Source organism: Aquila chrysaetos, chromosome 5, assembly GCF_900496995.4.
Source record: "Aquila chrysaetos chrysaetos chromosome 5, bAquChr1.4, whole genome shotgun sequence".
NCBI classification, from domain to species: Eukaryota; Metazoa; Chordata; class Aves; order Accipitriformes; family Accipitridae; genus Aquila; species Aquila chrysaetos.
In genome coordinates, this window is record NC_044008.1 from 72,379,032 (window position 1) to 72,398,284 (window position 19,253).

A 19,253-nucleotide genomic window follows, 5' to 3' on the forward strand; every position below is an offset into this window, starting at 1 on the left:
GATTGCTCTGCAGGAAACATTATTGCTGCTAACCATAAGAAGAGACATGAATGTATATGCAGACAAGTTATCTGCTACCTTTTGAACATTATCACTATCCAGCAGTACCTAAGATCCAAGCTAGTAGCTTGCACAGGGAAGTCATGTGGGTGCATATGTAGATCATCAGCTTCCAGTTAGGGAGGGTACCATTTTTGCAAGCAAGTGTGAAATAGGTAGTAGTAGACTTGCACCACAATAATGGAAGTGAGAGTGACATCTTCCAACATTAACAATAACTCATTTAAAGAAGTCTTCAGTAGCAGTATATGAGAATCATAAGATAGGCTTAGAAAGAATGTCCTTTTAAGATCAAGTATTCTTAATGAAGAAATTAAAGAGTTACACCCAATCCACTTACATATGCATATACACTTTAAAATAGACATGAAAGCACACAAGCAGACTAGTGGCAATTATTGTATCAGGTTCACTTAAAGTACAAGGGTTTTATTTGTTTTGTATTTGTTTGGGTTTTTATTCCCCTCCCCCCCCAAAAAGGCAGAAGCAGCCTATGGGAGCTCTGGGAGAATTGCCTACACACTAGGTCTCCCCCCCCACCTCTCCCTTTTATTAATAACTGAAGTGCCATGCTATGTTTCAGATATAAGTCATGCTTATGCAAAACCTAGCTATGAAAAACTGACCGCTCCTGCACCATTGTAACAGCTACAGAAGCTCAGAGAGCTGAGTCAATATAGTTAGGGAGTCCTAGGTTGTTCCATTTAATGAAATCAATCAAGTTGTTCCAGAAAGCTGGAAAACCGGACTACAGTTCTTCCTCTCCACCCACTACCCCCCCCCCCCCCAAATCCTCACCCTACACAACCACATTTAGAGGCAGAGTCATTTTAGAAGTAAAGGGACAATCGATTCCAAGATGAGGCCTTCATTTTTGCTCTCTAGAGCAGACAACTGCTCCAAAGCATTTCCTAAGCTAAGGCTACCTGAACATACTTACAATTGGTTAACTTACCCCTCCTCCACACTAATCCTTGCAGTTAAGTACTACTACTACAGTCTTCAAATATTTCTCCAAAAGGCAGAAGATAGTTTAGCTGAGTTAGGAACAGGGTAGAACAAACCAGATTTCTGTAAGAGATATCTAGAGATAAGCAGCAATTCATTTGTTCTGCACTAACAGAAGGCAGCTGCATGCAGAAGTCAGAGCTTGGGGTGACTAAGCTGTTTTAAAACCACCATCTTCAGCATTGAATCTCTCATTGTTTAGACCTGCATTCTTGCCATTACACATTTTTGATTAAATATACTTATCAGTCACCTTAAGAGAGCAACTGACAGTTCAGTTTGATGTATTGATATCACTTTATTGAACATCAAATATAAATCCTCTTTGGAAGCCTACTCAGTGTATTGATTACAGCAATAGGTTATGCAGAATGTAATAGGTTATGAAGAGGTTTGCAAAGTAGTGGCTCATGCTTTGTGAGAAGCCGGTATTGCCCACTTATATCCTTATCCCTGGCAGGAATGGTAAGAGCCAGAAAGAGAAGAAGTATTTACAAGTATGTCAAAGAATGAAGTTTACAGTTAGAAATTCACATAATATGTACAGTTGTGAACTGTTCAAGTATGTTTCAGTTGGACAAAGTGCTACAGGTCACATAAAAACCACAGTAAAAACAAGAGGAACTATTAAGACAAAGAGGTGGCAGTCATTTGTGTGCCAAATGACTTGTAGGTGGTTGCAATATGTGCAAGATCTAGAAGTTGAAAGTATCTGGAGTATTGCCCTGAATTTGGAAAGTGTAGCTGGCAGCAGTAGATTCTGGTACAACATTTTGGTCTTCCTCCTCCTAGAAGAAAAAGAAAAGAGTTTTGAAAGAGCAGTAGCATTTTAACCTAGTAGTCAGTGCTAGAATAGAAAATAAGTGGGGAAAAACATGTTATCCTGCAGCCACTTACTTCTGCTGAGAAATATTTCTCAATCAGGGTGGATGAGGCTTTGTACACTTGTTCATTTTCATGCGACTGGAGAGCTTCAATTTTGTCTAGACCCCCACACTCCTCAATCATGAGGCAAAGTTTTTCAGTCTCATTAATCTTCTCAGCAGCCTGCAACAGATAAGCATGGAATAACCTCAGGAAGGAGATCTGGCACCAACTACTGGAGAACCATTAGCAACAACGTGGACAATGATTGAATATACTGCATCCACATACCAAGAAGATATTAGAAATAGCATCCAGGATAACTAGCACAGTTTTGCTGTCTTTAGCTGAGAGGAGATTCAGTAGGGGTTCAACAACACCAGCCTGAACGAGATACACGATCTGGTCAATTGTTCCACCACTTGTGTAGTTAGTCACAGCCCACACAGCTTCTTTTTGAGATTTGAAATCCCCCTGTGAAGGTAAAAGCAGGGTATTTGAACACAGATAGTAGTAGTAATAGCCAAAGCCTCAACATAGTAAATACAGTTTTTCTTTACCTTCCTCAGAATACCAATGAGATAAGGCACAAGACCATGGTCTACAACTCGCTGAATCTGATCCTGACGCCCAGCAGTGATGTTGGACATAGTCCATGCTGCTTCTTTCTGAATGTTGTTTTTGTGATGAGAAAGGAGACTTGGAAAAACAGATAGTGCTCCCGAGTCAATAACAATCTGTGTCTGTTCATCAGTACCAGTAACAATGTTTCCTATGGCTCTTAATGAAGGAGTCTGAAACAAATATGAACATAGTACTTAGGAAAACTGGTATCATCTAATCTGTGTTTGAACAAGTACAGCCATATTTGATGTCCCTCCACTCTAGTCTTCCCAGTTAACAGCATGATATGCTGTGTACTGGTGAGTTTTAAGCTCCTCATTAGCATTACATTTTCAGACATTAAGCATGCTAAGACTGCACACCTTCCAAGGCCAATCTGCAAACAACTACCCACAACAGAGCTTAGGAAAATCATTTAAGTACCAATGCAGTTTTATTGTACTATAAAGGTATATATATAGTATATATATATAGTACTATTGTACTATAGCATGCACAGAGCTTCTAAACACTGTCCCTGGGATTTGGATTTGCAACAGTAGTTTAAAGCAAGCTCTAAAGGATGTTGACTGCTGGTCTGGCCTGTGTGTTAAATCCAATGATTAAGTAAAGAAGCTTGATAGTCATCAACAGCAATAGTCTATGTCTCATATGGGGCAGTCTCCAGGCAAGATAGAAGCTCAAGTCTGACCCACACAAAACCTAGAACAAGCATCCAATTTAGGTATGAAAAGAACCATTCAGTTAAATGGACCCTATTCGATCTGCAGTTTTATTCACAACTCAAATTAAGCAACAGCAATCTGCATGTCTGATAGCTTACCATTATTGGCAGTTCACTACATCCCAGGAGTTTCACAAGTTGGGGCACCAATCCAGTTTTCACTACAACTTCTATCCTGTCATTGGAACCATCTGTTAGATAGGAAAGTGCCCAGCATGTGTCTGCTAACACCTCATGATCATCATGGTGCAAGAGGCGAACAAGAGTTGGAAGAATCTGCTCAATAGCTTCTATGGGTGGTGCAGGATTCTTATTACGACACAGGTTTGAGAGGGTCCAAGTAACATTGCGTAAATATCCAGACTGCAAGAGTTGCAATAAAAGATTAGCATACTTGAGCTCTTTTACTCACTTATTAGTAATTGTAACTTGAATCATACTGCGCACTTACAGCCAGGGAAGAGAGATCAGGAACAGCTAGTAGACTCAGCAGCGGCTCAATTGCACCAAATTTAATAACGAGATCTCTATAGGCAGAGCCATCCCCTGAGAAAACAAGAAAAATAGCCAGGTGAAGACCAGAATAGAGGGACATGTGCATACAGAATCATTATGTGTTAGAGGATGAATTCTTCTACTGCTTAATAAGGGCTAGATAAAATAAGAAGAAAAAACAGGACAAAAGAACTACTGCCATGGTTAAGTCATATGACAAGCATGTGTTTTTCTAATTAAGCCACTGAGCTTAATTTTTTTTCTGTTGGAAAAAAAAAAAGGTAATTTAACATATGTTTTCTATACAGCTTGTCTTAGAGTTCATAACCAAGCAGGGACTTGCATGTTTCTTTGAAAACCTATCTAAGCCCTACCACTAGAACAGAGCTCTTCCCATAATATGGGACTTCAAATGCATTATAATCATTGGTTGCATGACTGAGTTTTATAGTATAATGCTGATGGAATGTCAAAGTTTGAATTCTTCTACTGCAAGTACAAAAGTACCTTATAACTGAGTTTAAAAAACTGTAAGGACAAACTTTAAGAAAACTCCAATCAAACAAGGCTTCTATTGAGCTCATTATTGAGCTCAATATTTTGAATATTCACTGTTCTCTAAGGCAGAGCTGTTGGAAACAATACAGCAAATTAAATATTTAACTATTTTATTAATTTTGACCAGTTTTTTTTTCTAAGAATGGGATCCAACACTGGCAGATCACATAATCCTGAAAGGTGCATGAGAAACGTCAGTATATAGTACTTTCACATCAGTAAGTAGCTGCTTCAAAGCAAGGATTATTGGCCATCACATACACAATTATGTGAGCCATCTGCTTCCTCCCTTCCCCCTTCTAGTCAACACACAGAGCAGAGCTCACTGATAAGTCACAAAAACATCAAGTGAGATATGTTAAAAAGCCCTATGTTGTAGCATGGTTATATAGCTCTGTCAAAACTGAACTGAAATATGGAAGCAATCCGCATAATCCAACCCACAGGTTGCCAGGGATTGCATAAGACCTCTTATACCAGGTCTGAAGATAAAGAATTGTCTGTAACATACTCTACATTGCAGAGCATGTCTTTACTTGAAAACCATTAAAGCAGAACTCCCAAGAAGCTCAGCATGCTGCATGACATGTAAGTAGTAATGTCCTCCTATCTTAAATAAGGTCTGAAATAGAGTTGTCTAGCATATTGACATACCTGCAATATTTCCTAATGCCCACACAGCCTGTTCACTAATGTGAGTATGGGGAGAGGCCAGTAGTGAAATAAAGGCTGGAATGGCCCCTCCATCTACTACCGCCTTTGTTTGCTCCGACGTGCCAGAAGCAATGTTGGTAAGCGCCCAGGCAGATTCAAACTGAATAGGACTACAGTCTGCTCTACCCAAGAAGGAGACAAACTTTGGAATCAAACCAGCCCGAATTATGTTGTCTATTGGGGGCTGCTTCTCTCTTGAGAGGAGTTTCCTAAGGAGGAAGACAAACAGAAAGCATTATTTTTGCTTGCAGAGATCTGAACAACAGATTAAATAGTCTAAAAAGATCCATATTTTAAAAAAGAAAATGTTTAGCATTGCCTTAACATTCAGAGAAGGCAATGCAACACAACACAAAGGAAAAATACAGACAAGCTACAGACAAGCTGAACGCTAGCTTCCTTAACCTCTGTTAATATTAGTTTTGGCATGTCTTCGCTACATGAGAGGTTCTGTTCAGACTCTGAAATAAAGCAGACATGCAAGAGTCATAATACATCTGAATTGCTAGAGGTTTCTCAGCAGAGAGAGGTTAATGACTGCCAGAAGCAGCACTGCAGCAATATACAAGCTTGCAAAAAGAGATTTTAGATTTGGAAAGAGAAAGGAAACTTGGCATACTTCAAGCCCCAGTCATCTACTGTTCACATTATTCTAAGGTAGATCACTGCACTCAAATATTGCAGTCAGTTATTAACAGTTTAAAGATATCTTATTTTGCTATAACAAAGGGTTTACTATTATTACTCCTACAACTCTAAGATGGACTACTGTTTATTTTGCCACCTCAAAACCACTGGAAAGAATTACTACTTCCTAGTAAAACGTTCAGGCACTTCAAATATTCAAAAGCCACATGGCTTCAATAAAATTATGACTAAGTTAAGTGTACCTAAACATTGTATATAAGGTTGACTCAGGTGTTTGTTGAAATACTGTCTGATAAGAGCCACAGCTGCTGCCATAAGCAGACACTTACACTCATAAGCCAATTCTTTTACCTTGTCTAGTTACTGGCTTGCACAGCTGAATTGGTTACCTCTAAACTCCTTACCTGGCAGCTTGAGTAGCCTGTAGCTGAAGCTCCATATTATTACTATTAACTCCTCTGACTATTTCTTCAACTGACCAGTGTGCTGAAACCTGTACAATAAAAAGTTACATGAATGCTTTGTTGAGAGAGGCATGTGTCTTCATGACCACAGAGGCCTTCTATACAATACTATGAATAGACCCCAGTTTACAACCACTTCCTTTTAATAAAGGATTGTACCACTATGTGATACTCCAAAACCTCATCAGCTGCAGCTTTGTCTACAGTTATCTGAACTACTGAAAGCTTTTTTTTAATTAAGTGCTTCATACCACTCTTATACTAGGCTTAAACACAACTGGCTAAACTACATTTTGAGTGTTGTCCATTAGAGTTGGTAGTACAGACTTAAGATGGTAATGCATATGTAGCAGTGCTGTCCCCCACATGAGAAGGAATTCCTACTAGCGTGGCTGCGTGAGCTTATATTGCAAGACCTCCGAGCATGCCTGTTCAAAGTACCTCCTTACCTGATTGCTCCTATTTTCCTGAAGGGGAGAAGTGGCATCATCTGGTAAAGTGCTAACATTTCTTCTTTTAAGCATCTGGTCATCTTTCTTAGCTTTCCTCAGCTCTACATTGACTTCAATACGCCGCCTTCTCATTTCCTGGAGGATATACATTCATAGTAAATTCTTGGCTTTTACAACTCATGTTTAAAGAGATGATGGCTAGGTAAAGTACTAATTGCATCAAAATACTCACTGTAGTATCCTTTCCTTTGTTCTTGAATCTGTTTAGTCGAGCTGCTGCTGTATTGGCATTCTCGTTAGTAGACATCTTGCTTATTAGATTTTTGAGAGAAACAGGTAAAAACAAGCCTGAAAACAGAGCAAATAAACAGCAAGTTTACTCCACAAGAGTTAAATTTAAAAACTGGGATCAATACTTGAGAATGAGAGACATTTGTCCATATGGGATACAATAACAGCCCCTGACTTTATCAAAGATACTAGTATCTTAACAGCTGCCTCTTTAAACACCTAGATGTCACAGTAAGTTATAGCACTAACGCAAAAGCAGTTAAACACGCATACATTGTTTTAAGGCACTTCCAGCCACAAACATTATCAGAGTCATTGTTTTTAGGAGCAATATTGGTTTTCCTTCCTATAGGCAGCGCACATACTTTTAAACACTATTTTCACTGTGTCATATACCTATACTGCACAGGCACCCCCACCCAGTCCCACCCCGACCCCTTTTGATGGGAACAGCGAGATCCCGTACTGGGAAGACCCCTCCCGGGGGATGGGGGGGTGGTTGCTGTACCGATGCAGCCAGCGGCACGTAGTAGCAGCTACGCTGCTAAGGAGGCAGGCCCCCGCACCTTGGCCAGCTCCGAGGTGACCCAGTGCATAAGGACCGGCTTCATTTCGGCCACAACTCAGCCGCAACACACAGCCTGCTCTGGGACGCCCCATTCCATGCAGTGGCCTATGACCGTGGAGAGCCGAAAGGCTCCGGAGAGCCCCCCCCGCCCCCGTACGGACTGCCGACCTGCCCTACCGCCGGCGGAGCCCAGTCCCTTCTGACAGCCCAACGCACGGCCTGCACCCCCGCTGCCCCATACACGGCTCGACCGCTGCCACAGGCTCCCCTTCCCTTCCCTTCCCTTCCTTCCCGCCCCCGCAGCCGGCCACCTCCGCTGCGGGATCCGCGCACAAGCCGCCGCCGTCCTCCCGCCGCCGCGCCGCTCCCAACCTGCGAGCACACCGCCACTGCCGCCGGCCGCTCCAGGCGGGATTTAAATTTCCCGCGCCCTCGCCCTGCCATTGGCCAGTTCGAGCCATAGCAACCTTCTGATTGGCCGGTTTGAAATGCAGCTCGTCTCGCGAGGAAGGGGAAACGAATCTCCACCGTGCTCCCGGAAGAGCCAGACCGGGAGTCACGTATTCAAATACCCGTCCCCGCCTCGACACTACAACTCCCGGCATTCAACGCGCAGGGACGGTACAGGCAAGACCGCGGGGCTCCCGCCTCAGCAGCTCGCCGGGAGACGGCGCACGGCATGCCGGGATTTGTAGTTTCACAGCGGGGGCGGGGGGCGGCTCAGCCGGGGAACGAGAGTAGGATGGCCGGGGGGAGGTTTGCACCCCCCGATGGGGTGAGAAAAGGGAGATTTTTCAGGCTCTGAGCGGTTTGGGGCAGTGACATGCCTTTTCTTCGCATACAGCCTAATTTCTACCTCAGTAACCGTCAGGTCACCGCAGGCTTTTCCTGAGACTCCCTGCATTGTCCCCGAGAAACGTGGTCTCCAGGAATTTAAAGAACACGGGATGTGAGATTGCAGTTGAAAGCAATTCAACAGCAATCTGGACAGATCAAAACTAAATCGTACCGAATGACAAAAAAAGTATGCCTGCCTCTGTGGCATGTCCAGCAAATCAACAGATTGGGGAGTGTTTCAGATGGGTTTGGCCTATTTGCAAGGGACGGAATACAAAAGGAGACCCTGTTTCACAGGAGATGTAATTCAAACCGTAAAACCTGGGGGGAAAAACATGACTCTGCCAGCAATTCAGGCATTTCCACACGTATAATATAAAATTCAGGGCAAAGAAGCATCGGAGACGCACATTGATACATCTGTGTGTTAAACCATTACATTAAACCATTTATACTGATCTGTAGATGCACACAGTAGTTGACAAAGATGTATGCAGAGGAGGAACTACCAGTCACATTTTACATAGCGGTTTTTGGGCCTTACAGTTCCGAGCTTTGTAAAATAAAAACATCACAAGAACATTTAAGCAGGAGTAGGGAAGTCAAGAGAAGAGAAAGCGCATCATTCACAAACAGAGATACTGAAAGGGGCTAGTCTGACAGAAAAAGAGCAGCTCAAAAGTAGAAATCGAGGTAAAACACCTGGTGCGCAGAAGGATCGGAGGGCCTGTGTGAAGGAAGTCCGCCGGGTCATGAATTGCCGGGAAGCGCGCTGTCTGGAGCAGCGTAACCTGCACGAAGGAGACAAGGAGAGTGCGGGGATGGGTGTTCCAGGGCAGGGAGAGCTCGAGGTGGCCGCGTGCGAGGTGCTGCAGGCCGACACGGGGTGAACGTGCCATGGGGCGGGAGGGAGGTGTCACGGCTTGAGGGGCCGCTATCAGTACGGGAAAGCCACAGAGGGGTGGAGGGAGGCTGGACAGCCTGGGGGCGAACGACCCCACAGTGGCTAAGCTGGGGCTGAGGTAACGGGGAGAGGGAACAAGGGCCGCGAGGGGAGGAAGCCGCGCGTGGAGCCGACGGGAGGCAGCGGAGCTAAGGGCAGCGCGGCTCAGGAGCCAGCGGCAGGGGCGGGAAGGCGGCGCGAAGCCGGACGTGGGGAGACCCGTGAGGGGAAGGGTTTAAAGGCGAGGGTCCCGGGAGAAGGGCGGCTGTGGCTGGAAGCGGATCGCCTGAGGCGGGGACGCGCCTGAGGGACGGAGGGTGACGGCCCCGCGTGACAGGCCGCGCGCCCGCGCGACGCGGGAGGGGGGCTGAGAGCACGAGCCCACCCCCTGAAGGCAGCGGCAGCTCGGGTTCGCGTGACGTTGAAGGGCGGGGCCTCGAGGCCCGTCAGGGAGGTCAGCGCCAGGCCCAATGGTGTGCAAGGAGGGTGGGGCGGGGCGGGCGGAGCCCTGGAGGGGAGGGGCAAGGAACGGGAGGGCGGGGCCTGCTGGTCACGAGCAGGGAGAACGTGAAAACTCGCTTAGGGGCGGAGCCAGCGCCGGCCGGGCGGGGCTCTTACTGCGCGGCGCTCGCAGCTTTTGCTGGGTGACCCAGTGGCCTAATGGATAAGGCATCAGCCTCCGGAGCTGGGGATTGTGGGTTCGAGTCCCATCTGGGTCGTACCGCAGACGTTTTGTGGATCCAGCGCGGAGGCTGCCCGGCCGTCTCCTGCCGCGCAGCGCAGTACGTTATTATCGCCTACCCGCACCGCTCCCACCTCAAAACACTTTTAGCCGCGCCGCCGCAGCCACCGGGGAAGAGCCGAAACGGAGCCAGCAACCCGCTCTGCCGCCGGGAACGAGCCCCAGGCGCGGCCTCAAATTCCCCCCGCCGCAACCGCCACCCCGTCAGCGGGGCGCCCGCCCTGCCCGCCGCCACCACCGCGGCCCTTCCCAGGCGCCACCGAGCCCGGTGCCGCCTCCTCCGTCTCCCTCCTTCCCGCGGGGATCCTGCGCCTCAGCCCCGGGGCCCGTACCCTCTGACAGGAGGACGGGGCCGGAGCGGGCGTCGCCTTGGCCGCCGCAGACGCAGCCGTGTGGCGGGTGAGTGTCCCCGGCTGCCCCACAGGAGCGCGCGGGCGGGCGGTTAGTTCTCCTCCAGGCGCCGGGGGCGGCCGTGAGGGCGGGCTGGCCGGGGAGCGGGGGCCGTCGCCAGTGTCCCGGCGGGGGGTCGCGTCTCTGGGTCTCGCACCGTGGAGTCCTCCAGAGCCGTTGTGGTAATAAACACGCGAGGGAAGCTGAGGCTGTAAGTGTAACTCCTGCCCAGCGCAGCTGTCTGCAGTCTCTGGGACTAGGACGTGGCCATTGCGCTCTCGGTCCCTGTTTTCCTCAGAGCGGGAAAGCTTTTCCCCGCTCTGCGCTGCTGCTGGCGTGCCTGTAGCTTCTTGAACGGTAGAAATACTCCAAACGCTCCGACTGTCCTCCTAATCAAGATCCTGTCCAAGTAAAGAGCCTGGAGAAACTCATTAATGCAGATACAGTCATACATTAATACAGGTTGAGTTACGCTACCAGCTAATTTAAACAGAAAACTCCCTGGAGCACAGAAGGTCTGCAGGACGCTCACGCCTGCATCCATCCATCCATCCATCCTCAGCACAACCCTCGTCCTGACTTCTCTCCCTTGCTGCGGGTACGCACGCTGGTTGAGCGGGAGATGAGGTACAAAAGCAACATATGAGCTCACTTCATCCTTAGTTTAAATTCCTATTTCCGTAGTAGCTATCTTGGGATACTTTTGGAATTAAAGTGTTTAAAATAACAGAGGAAAAATAAAGATAAATAAATGCTGCAGCAGAAATTTAACACACTAACAGATGTGTTAAAATTTCATTTATTTTGCATACTATTCTGACTAATTTTCTGTATCTTCACCCATAGCTGCTTGAGATAAAGCCCTGAACTTTTAAGAATTCTATTAAACTGCTTAATTACGGCATTACACAACAAACAGTATTTGAAGTAGGCAATACCTGGACCGCATGACAGGGTCATTACTGAGGAGTAGATTTTCTGTTGGGGGGGTGGGTTTCGGGAGCTGGGATATAGTGCTTTTATGGGGTTTTTAAGTTGTTCATCGCACCTTAAAGTCATGAATGAGTTCACTAACTTTCACAACATCCAGTAGCAGTTAGTGAGATAAACTGTCACAATGGAAATCTTGTCTAGCAATAAGGTCACCCATTTCAACTGGGAACATAGAAATAAGCCTACTTAATTCAGGATGGGCTTTGTGCGTGAAAATTTGCAGAGTTCTTCATGTTAGCAAATACAGATTTAAAAATAAAGCTGTATCTGGGGTCAGCAGAGCTTTACCTTGGACTGGACAGCAACTATTGCATTTTTCAGTCTGAAAAGAATCACTGGAAAGGGTTCCTTAAACTAAAAGAGATTACCAGCTGCATGAGTGGAGATGGCCAGAAATACCTAAATATGTTTCATTGTAACACACATCATTTACAGACACTGAATTGCAGAGGTGATGCATGTTCCAGCATCTATCAATTGCACTTTATAATGTAGTTCTCCATAGAGAGTAAACCCATATTTGTTCTGTATGATTTTCTCTACAAAATCCCATAGGAAGCAAGACCTTCCCCCAAAATAAAAATCTGTTGCTAAAAACATATATCCATATGTTATTCACGGAAACACAGGTGACTGCAGGCGGTATAGACTTGTGTGTATATGGGGAAGGGGGGTGTCCGTGCGCATTCCTCCTAAGCAGGGGTAGTGGGAGGCTAGCGGGGACGGCAGCAGCTTGGTCTTGCTCCAGTGGGTTGTCCAGTGAGTGATTCCTGTTTCCCCTAAGGCTGCCTCTCATTAGCATGAATCGGGGGAAGGGCATAAAAGACTCCAGTTCATTTTGAGTCTGGAAAAACTTTACTTCAAAATGACAACCAAAGTGTTCTGGCTCCTCTGCTTTGTCATTAGATCACCTTCCAGCTCAGTGGCCGGTAAGTCTGTTAACATTGATAGTGGGGCTGGGGTATATTTGCCTTTGGTATCAGGGGAGGCTAAACACATTACTACAAATTCTTGCCTGAGCAGCCCTCTTCAGCTGTAGTCTTTTTAGCAAATGGTAGCAGTAATCACATAAGGGTTCAGGAAAGAAACATTTCAAGATGTTTGTGGGATGGGAGTGTAAACTGCAATATTTGATTTGTCAGCATTTGAAAGAATTAAGAGCACCTGCCAAAAGCAGGCAGCTAGCTGGTGCCATGTATCCAGCTAGCCGTCATTCAGCAATTGAAGTTTGACTTGCTTCTGCATCTGAGATTTTTTATTTGTATGTGACTTTTCCCTTTTAGTCTCCTTCCTCTCACCTGTAAACTCCAGATTTCTAATTTATTTCAACATGCTCTGTGCTGTCGCATGTGTCTGCAGCAAGCTGTCCTAAACAGATTTTTGTTTTTCTTTTTTTTTTTAGTACCTCATTGATGGTACAGAAATAAGATACACATCTATTCCATTGGGAAAGAGAAGTCCAGGAGCTGATTATGTTGTAGTTGTATTTCTTAAGTTGCGAGAGCTAGACAGAAATATGCTGGTATAGGGGAATGAACCTCAAGGTCCTGAACAGATTAAGCAGAGAAAAATGAACTATTTCTTGTTATGATCCATGACTGAGAAGGCACGATAAACTGGTAGAAAAGTATACTTACAAAACCAAGTCCAAAACACCTGTTCAGAGTTCACAGATTCATATTGAACCATCTCCAAAACACCCTTGCCTATTGCTTTCTTTAGCTTGGACTTCTTCCACCCCTTTCTTCATGGACATTCTTTTGACTTTATGTGTGGCCAGCCCAAATATCAGGGAATCTTTCCCATGACAGCAGCTGGTGAGAGCGAAGGGGGAGAAGTGGCAAGGTCAGCAGTTGAGTCAGTTATAGAAGATAAACCAGGACGTTGTTCATCTGTGTATGTCAAATATCTCTTTTCACATAAGGAGTTAGGATCAGCCTCCTACACGATGCTAACCACAGACAGTGAACACCCAGACGGCGGCTGTGTGTGGGTGAACTGTTTTAAAACTGTGCTGGCTAACTAAAGGCATGCAGTGAAGGACTAAAGTAAAAGGAAAATTAACTGCAAGAAAATTTCTCTCTTCCCAGGCTAAACGGAAGGTCATTTTAATCTGTGAGGTCCAAGTGATCAAGGTGAAGGTATAAATGAAGGCCTCTGTAACTGTCCAGCTTGCGTGAACAATGTCATTAAGCCTTTCCATTTTTCACTAGGTTCCCAGACACTTCCTGTCTTTCTCATTGTCCTCTCAACTTAAGAAAAGCCTTGAAATAATTGTTACTCAGCAGCAATAGCCTAGCTACCAGACTATGGTATTGCTACTATACAACTCTAGTGTAAAAGTCAGAGACCCAAAACTGTGGATAAAGATCTTTTTAGTAGCGTTCAAAGCCCAAAGCCACTGAAGAGTCCAGATGACATTGTCAATGAGGCGTCCTATGGATGGGAAAACCAAATAGTTCTGTTGTCAGGGTCTTTTAAACAAGCATCCCAAATGGCAATGTGAACCTTGTTTCCTCAGATGCTCCCTAGAGATTCAGGCTTTTGAGAAGAGGGTTTGTTTATACATGTTTTTAATTTGCAACAATAATAAAGTAAAAATGCAAATCTCCTGTGTTTTGCTCACACAGCTGCATTCTCTGTACTGGGCTTTCTATATCTGAGTAGAGAAGAATGAGGAGCTCTACTATATTTCATCTGTTGAACTACTTATTAGTTACATTGTCTGATTGTTGAAGGCCTCAATAACGGACTAGAGCCGCAAATCTGCCAGACACTTCCTATTCATGGAATAAAAAAATTAAAATGCTAATTCGCTCTCTCCTTTTTTTTTTTGTATGTAGGATCCCTGCCCTATGCTGAGAAACCCAGTCAGACTCTCAGCAAAGATGCTTATAGTTCAGCAGACGCTGCACCTGGCCAAGTCAAACTGCCAGCCTGGGGCACCAGCAGCACCAGAGAGAATCACACGGAACGCTGGCCAAAACCTCCTGAAATCATCTCCCTCTTGTCAGACAAAAAGAAACGCACCAAACCTTCTGTAGAAAACAGCACAGGGCTGAGGAAATGTCTTTTGCAGTATGGAGGGGCTCTGGCTCTGGAGAGCCCAACTGAAGGGCCTTCTCCTGCCACCTTTGACTTCAACCACGCAAACAGAAAGCACGCGGATAGACGGCTGGCTGAGGCTGCCAACAGCGTGTCAGCTCACTTCCATCACGCAGCATCTTCCTATCAAAAGATGACATCCTTAGTGGAGGCTTATCCTTTTCCAAACTCTGGAGCAGTGGAGTCAGATGATCCTAACACGCTGGATCACTTCAACCGACCAGGCAAGATAATCCCCTATAAACATACTGATCCCTTCAAAAAGATCACCAAACCCTCCTGGGTCACCAACCGCCAGTCATCCAGCTTGCCGTACCACTTCAGTGCGCTGAAGAAAGGTAAGGGGATAGGCTGCTCTGGCAAGGGATACCCTGAGCTTTCCAAAGGTTGGGTGGCATAATTTGGATGGAATACCCAAAAGGACCCGTTGCTGTCCCTCAGTCTATGTGCCTGTTCTAGATGCTGATAAGGAAAAGGCATGTCTGACCGAGTGCAGGAAAGAGAGAGACGAAGTGGAGGCCTACTGTGCGAGTGAATTCGGTAAGTTGTGTCCTCCGTGAACCACAGAGACAAAGCATAGACTGCGGTTGTTCATCTGTTACTGACATGCTTTTAAGATACTGTTTCACTGAGTATGTTAAATAATTACCAAGTACGCTAAAAGAACCCATCGCAGCTGTTTATAAATGTACTATGACAAACAGGACCAAGTCTTACATTACCCTTTCCTTGCCTTGGGCTAGTATTGCTCTTTTTTCCGTTTCCTCTACTTTTCACTCGGAAGAAGAGAGCGTTCTTGCTGTTGGTCAACGGAACCGAAAAGACCAATTGGTTTAGATACTCTTTAAGATTAAACATTGTAGCTGTGTTACTTACCTCTTACTATTTAGAGCGAGTTTGTGATTTTAGGGGCTAAAGTTTCAAATGAAAATAAAATGGAGAATCAAACAAAAATAAAACTGTGACCCTCTCTCTATAGAGGATTCTCCTTGATGTTCCTTAGGACTCAATGTCTTTAGTCCTTGTGTCCAAGTTGATGTAGCTAAAGATGGTAGAAAATAGCCTGGCATTTTTGTACTGACTGTTTAAGAGCACTCATTTTCTGACTGAAATCTTGCCTTGCGCTTATGAAGTTGTAAAATAGATACCAACTTTTTCTCACAGTATTTTAAGAGATAAGCAAAATACACGCCTAGTGGTAACAGATGTTTCCATTTGTAGAATATAAACACGTTACAAGACATCTGTTTTCTCTAAATGGAGAAGTCAGGAAGTGCTTTCTACAAATGCTATAGTCTTTATTTTTTATCACTCTCATGCATTCCTGTCAAACGCAGGCCTTATAGCGACCCAACCTTTGTTATTTCAGCCTGTAACAAATAGGGGTCTCATTGATCTCTTAAATTGAAAGAGATGGGTAGGAAAAAGACAGTCTGAGCAACAGATCAGCCAAGGTTCTGTTGCAGTGATTAGAGAGAGGTTTTCGTTTCTTTACATTTACAGTGCAGATTAAAGAATAAGTGAATGAATCAAAGTTCTCACTCAATGAGGCAGGTGTCACACCAGTTATAGAAGTCCTATTTGCCTTAACTGCCTAACGCGTTTGTTGTTTTCCGATTCCTGCAGTCAGCTCAGCACTTGTTAAAACCAGAAATTGGGTGGACAGCATGAAGTGATTGTCTGGGTGTAGAACCCTGCCTACTTGGTGCCCTTGCTGCTTGGTATGACAAGGGCCTTGTCTTTCAAAAGCTGAAGCGTTTCATTAGCAGGTTAGCTTTGTACTTCATTGTGAAGTTTTACATTTGAAAATTTTACTTTGTTAGGTAAATATGTCCACTTTTTCTATATTGGGATGGAAAACAGTACTAAAACCATCACTTTATTTTGCAACATCTTATAAACTTGACTGAGAAACAGCTCAGACCTGTAAAGCATAAGAAGGTTAGTAACTCAGCAAAAACTAAGGTGATGACCTCATCAAATATGATTATCTGAAGGAACCTACTTCCAAGGCTGCCCACTACTGAGCCGAAGAATTTCTGCTGATGCTTACTTTACAGCATTTTAAATGAGAGCCTTCACATATATCCTGAGTTGCCACCAAAATATGTAATCTGATGCTTGCTTTTTTTTTTTTTCCCCCCCTCCCTTAAAACAGCAGTGAATGGAATTGTTTATAACATGGAAAGAGTGGGGAATGGAATCCACTTGATTACGCTTTTGGTAAACAGCGATGGATTATACAAGATGAGTCGCCTGTACATTACTCCTGATGGCTTCTTCTTTCGAGTTCACATTCTAGTTTTGGATACTTTAAACTGCAGTAAACCATGTCCAGACTTTAAACTTGGTAAATAATTCCAGCTAAATCCATTCCACTATTCCTCCTGCATGCAGTGCAATTTTAGTCTGCCCTAGTTTAATAGGCTTATCCTGCATTGTTGTGGTATTTTGAAAAGAAAAAAAACCCCTATTTACTGTTAAACTGGAGGGCTTTTTCCCTCCCAGTTTCTCTAAATTTTCAGAAGAGAACCAACTGTGTGAAGAAGTCAGGTAGCAGCGTAGTCCTTTCTTAACTTTATCCAGTTCCAAAATGATTGCAAGAGTTTTCAGGTTTGAGGAAAAAAAAAAAAAAAAAAAAAGGCAGGAGCTTAAGATGATGGCTTTGTAAGTAGTCCAGTTTGCCTTCTAAATGCAAGTTTATCAAACACCAGTATTTCCCCAAAAAAGCTTGTAATTGCAGTACAACATAGTAAATCGTTATTTCCATGCGAGCACAACCCACAAGTCCCACTGAAGCTCAGGGTGCCGCTGTACTAAGCCACACGTTCAGGATATATTTCTGCAGGGTACAACTTCCCATCTGTTCACAAATCTGTTGCCCATAGAGCGAGTGTAGCGAATGAATCCATGCTTTCTTCACAGCACAGAAGTCTCGTTTATTTTGCAGGCAGCAGATACATTGTGATGGGTCGGATCTACCACAAGAGACGACAGATCCCTGCAAACCTGCTGCAGTTCCTGCGAGGGCGCCTGAGGCCGGGGGATGGCTTGCTTAGAAGCAGCAGCAGCTACGTGAAGAGATTCAATAGGAAGAGGGATCGCACAGTGCAAGCGGCTCACACTAAATGTAGATAAGGCTCCAGTAACCTCCGTCTAGGATACAGACAGCAGCAGAATTCATCTACCAGAATAAACCTGGCCATGGTTTAGCAACAGCGGGCGGTTAGTTCTCCTCACCTCTGAAAGTGGTTGCGATACGACACTTGCTTTTGCGCTTTAGCAAACGCTAACTGAATGTCTTGACGAGGTACAGATATATTGTGAAGTTTAGCACAAAAGTCAGTCTAGGGAATGTTAAATGGTCATGAATTTGCTCCAGCTGTTTTCAGAGCCACAGGTTATTATTGCCTCCCCTCTTGTAACGTACACCTAATAATCTGTAGTAATTGTAAAGTAAAATTCTGCAGATGTTGTTCTAGGTCCACAAAAAGTAACTGCACTTTCAAACCCTTAACCTTGAATGAATGTTAGATGATACCATAGCTTTATCTATAGAGGATGTCCACTGTGTTTTCACACAATTCTGCCTAAAGTATTACATGCATTTTATTCAAAAGAAACCAACAAAACTACATAGCATTTGTATTGTTTTGGTGTCCTCAAACATGTCCATATGACTTTTAAAAATCGCATCATTCTTCAAACAGAGCTGGATTTTCACATGAAGCATACAAAATAGCTACGTAATTATTTTGAGTATTTGAATACACCAACTGAAAGCAAATCAAGTAACTGCACAACACAAATGCCCAATTAGGCTTACGAATAACGGTGCAAGTTCATGCCAAGGAATGCAAAATGAGCACGCAATTGCATGCACATTTTGTATGCCTGGTTACACTGTCTGTCCCTTAAAAGTTCAGTCCTAGAACTGTGTACTAAATGTCATTTTCCCAGGAGAAATATTACCAAGTTTGTACTTGCACATCAGTAAAGTTTCTTTTTGAATCAAAGATACAATTTTTTAGTAACTTTAATGTGGTGGGATGCAAGAAGCTATGAAACTGCTGTAAAGGGGATCTTAGTGTTTGCTATTCCAAGAGTCAGTATTCACAAATCGTAAGTCTTTAAAAGAAACTAGTAAAATGTTCATGGGGTTCTGGGTTCACTGTCTCCTGGGTTCTGGAAGATCCAAAAAGCTTATGTAATGATATCAAACAAAGGCATTTCCCTGTTTGACAAGTCAGCTGGGGATTTTAAGATCTATATTTATATTAAAAAAATGGGAAAATGATGTCTAGCTTAAAAAAAAACAACATATATATATACACAGTGATATATATGATGTGATGTCAAACAGGAAGCAGTGGCTTCTATAAACATCTTCTGTTTTGAAGCAAAGGCAGTTCTAACACAATTCTACCCATCATACATGTCTGCAGCTTGATTTAGTGTCACTGAAAAGCTATGGAGTAGTGGATGGGCGATATGTCATACTGTATGGAGTATTTCTTGATACAGAGAATAGAAGCCAAATACCAAGAGCAAACATCATATATTTTGGGACCCAAAAGGCTGTTACTAATGGACAGAAATATATTTGTAGCTTGTGCCCATCTAAAAAATATACTGTCTCACTTTTGTTACATGAAAGATTTTGCATGGAGTGCAGCACATATAGATGGAATTTTCCTGAGAGACTTTGAGGGGGCTTTTGATTTGGCAGAATGACTGTTCCTGGCAGTGAATCAAAGCACTGGAGTGTACTGG

General features: G+C 44.2%; 2 protein-coding genes and 1 non-coding gene across 9 annotated transcripts; 2 read left to right on the top strand and 1 right to left on the bottom strand.

Annotated features, from left to right (window-relative positions):
* Positions 1-1,362: 1,362 nt before the first annotated feature.
* On the bottom strand, positions 1,363-10,366 carry KPNA2 (karyopherin subunit alpha 2). 4 transcript variants are annotated; one of them, XM_041123294.1, is made up of 11 exons: positions 10,253-10,366; positions 6,844-6,959; positions 6,609-6,746; positions 6,100-6,188; positions 4,988-5,256; positions 3,732-3,826; positions 3,380-3,643; positions 2,493-2,726; positions 2,224-2,406; positions 1,966-2,115; positions 1,363-1,856 (listed from the first exon to the last, which is right to left on the bottom strand). In XM_041123294.1, exons 2-11 carry the CDS (start codon positions 6,916-6,918, stop codon positions 1,764-1,766), a joined length of 1,590 nt encoding a protein of 529 aa, XP_040979228.1. In that variant the 5' UTR covers positions 6,919-6,959; positions 10,253-10,366; the 3' UTR covers positions 1,363-1,763. The 4 variants fall into 4 exon arrangements, with proteins under 4 accessions (XP_040979228.1, XP_029870308.2, XP_029870310.1 ...); XM_030014448.2 differs by lacking the exon at positions 10,253-10,366 and adding an exon at positions 9,010-9,606; XM_030014450.2 differs by lacking the exon at positions 10,253-10,366 and adding an exon at positions 7,843-8,050.
* On the top strand, positions 9,897-9,969 carry TRNAR-CCG. Its single transcript has one exon. It is a non-coding gene; the product is annotated as a tRNA-Arg (tRNA).
* Positions 9,919-18,115, top strand: C5H17orf58 (chromosome 5 C17orf58 homolog). Of its 4 annotated transcripts, none has more exons than XM_041123296.1 (5): positions 9,919-10,032; positions 14,219-14,818; positions 14,940-15,020; positions 16,639-16,830; positions 17,431-18,115. In XM_041123296.1, exons 2-5 carry the CDS (start codon positions 14,614-14,616, stop codon positions 17,616-17,618), a joined length of 666 nt encoding a protein of 221 aa, XP_040979230.1. In that variant the 5' UTR covers positions 9,919-10,032; positions 14,219-14,613; the 3' UTR covers positions 17,619-18,115. The 4 variants fall into 4 exon arrangements, with proteins under 4 accessions (XP_040979230.1, XP_029870312.2, XP_040979229.1 ...); XM_030014452.2 differs by lacking the exon at positions 9,919-10,032 and adding an exon at positions 10,271-10,391; XM_030014454.2 differs by lacking the exon at positions 9,919-10,032 and adding an exon at positions 11,554-12,304.
* The last annotated feature ends 1,138 nt before the right edge of the window (positions 18,116-19,253 follow it).

What these genes read in the sequence shown, in the direction of transcription:
- KPNA2 (XM_030014448.2), bottom strand. Translation starts at nt 9,061, where the DNA reads ATGACCCGGCGGACTTCCTTCACACAGGCCCTCCGATCCTTCTGCGCA. An exon ending in AGGAAAATAGGAGCAATCAG is followed by an intron (nt 6,189 to 6,608) that starts GTAAGGAGGTAC and finishes TTTATTGTACAG; the next exon opens with GTTTCAGCACACTGGTCAGT. An exon ending in CTGATCTCTCTTCCCTGGCT is followed by an intron (nt 3,644 to 3,731) that starts GTAAGTGCGCAG and finishes CAACTCTTGCAG; the next exon opens with TCTGGATATTTACGCAATGT.
- C5H17orf58 (XM_030014454.2), top strand. Translation starts at nt 12,241, where the DNA reads ATGACAACCAAAGTGTTCTGGCTCCTCTGCTTTGTCATTAGATCACCT. An exon ending in CTACTGTGCGAGTGAATTCG is followed by an intron (nt 15,021 to 16,638) that starts GTAAGTTGTGTC and finishes CCCTTAAAACAG; the next exon opens with CAGTGAATGGAATTGTTTAT. An exon ending in ATGTCCAGACTTTAAACTTG is followed by an intron (nt 16,831 to 17,430) that starts GTAAATAATTCC and finishes TTTATTTTGCAG; the next exon opens with GCAGCAGATACATTGTGATG.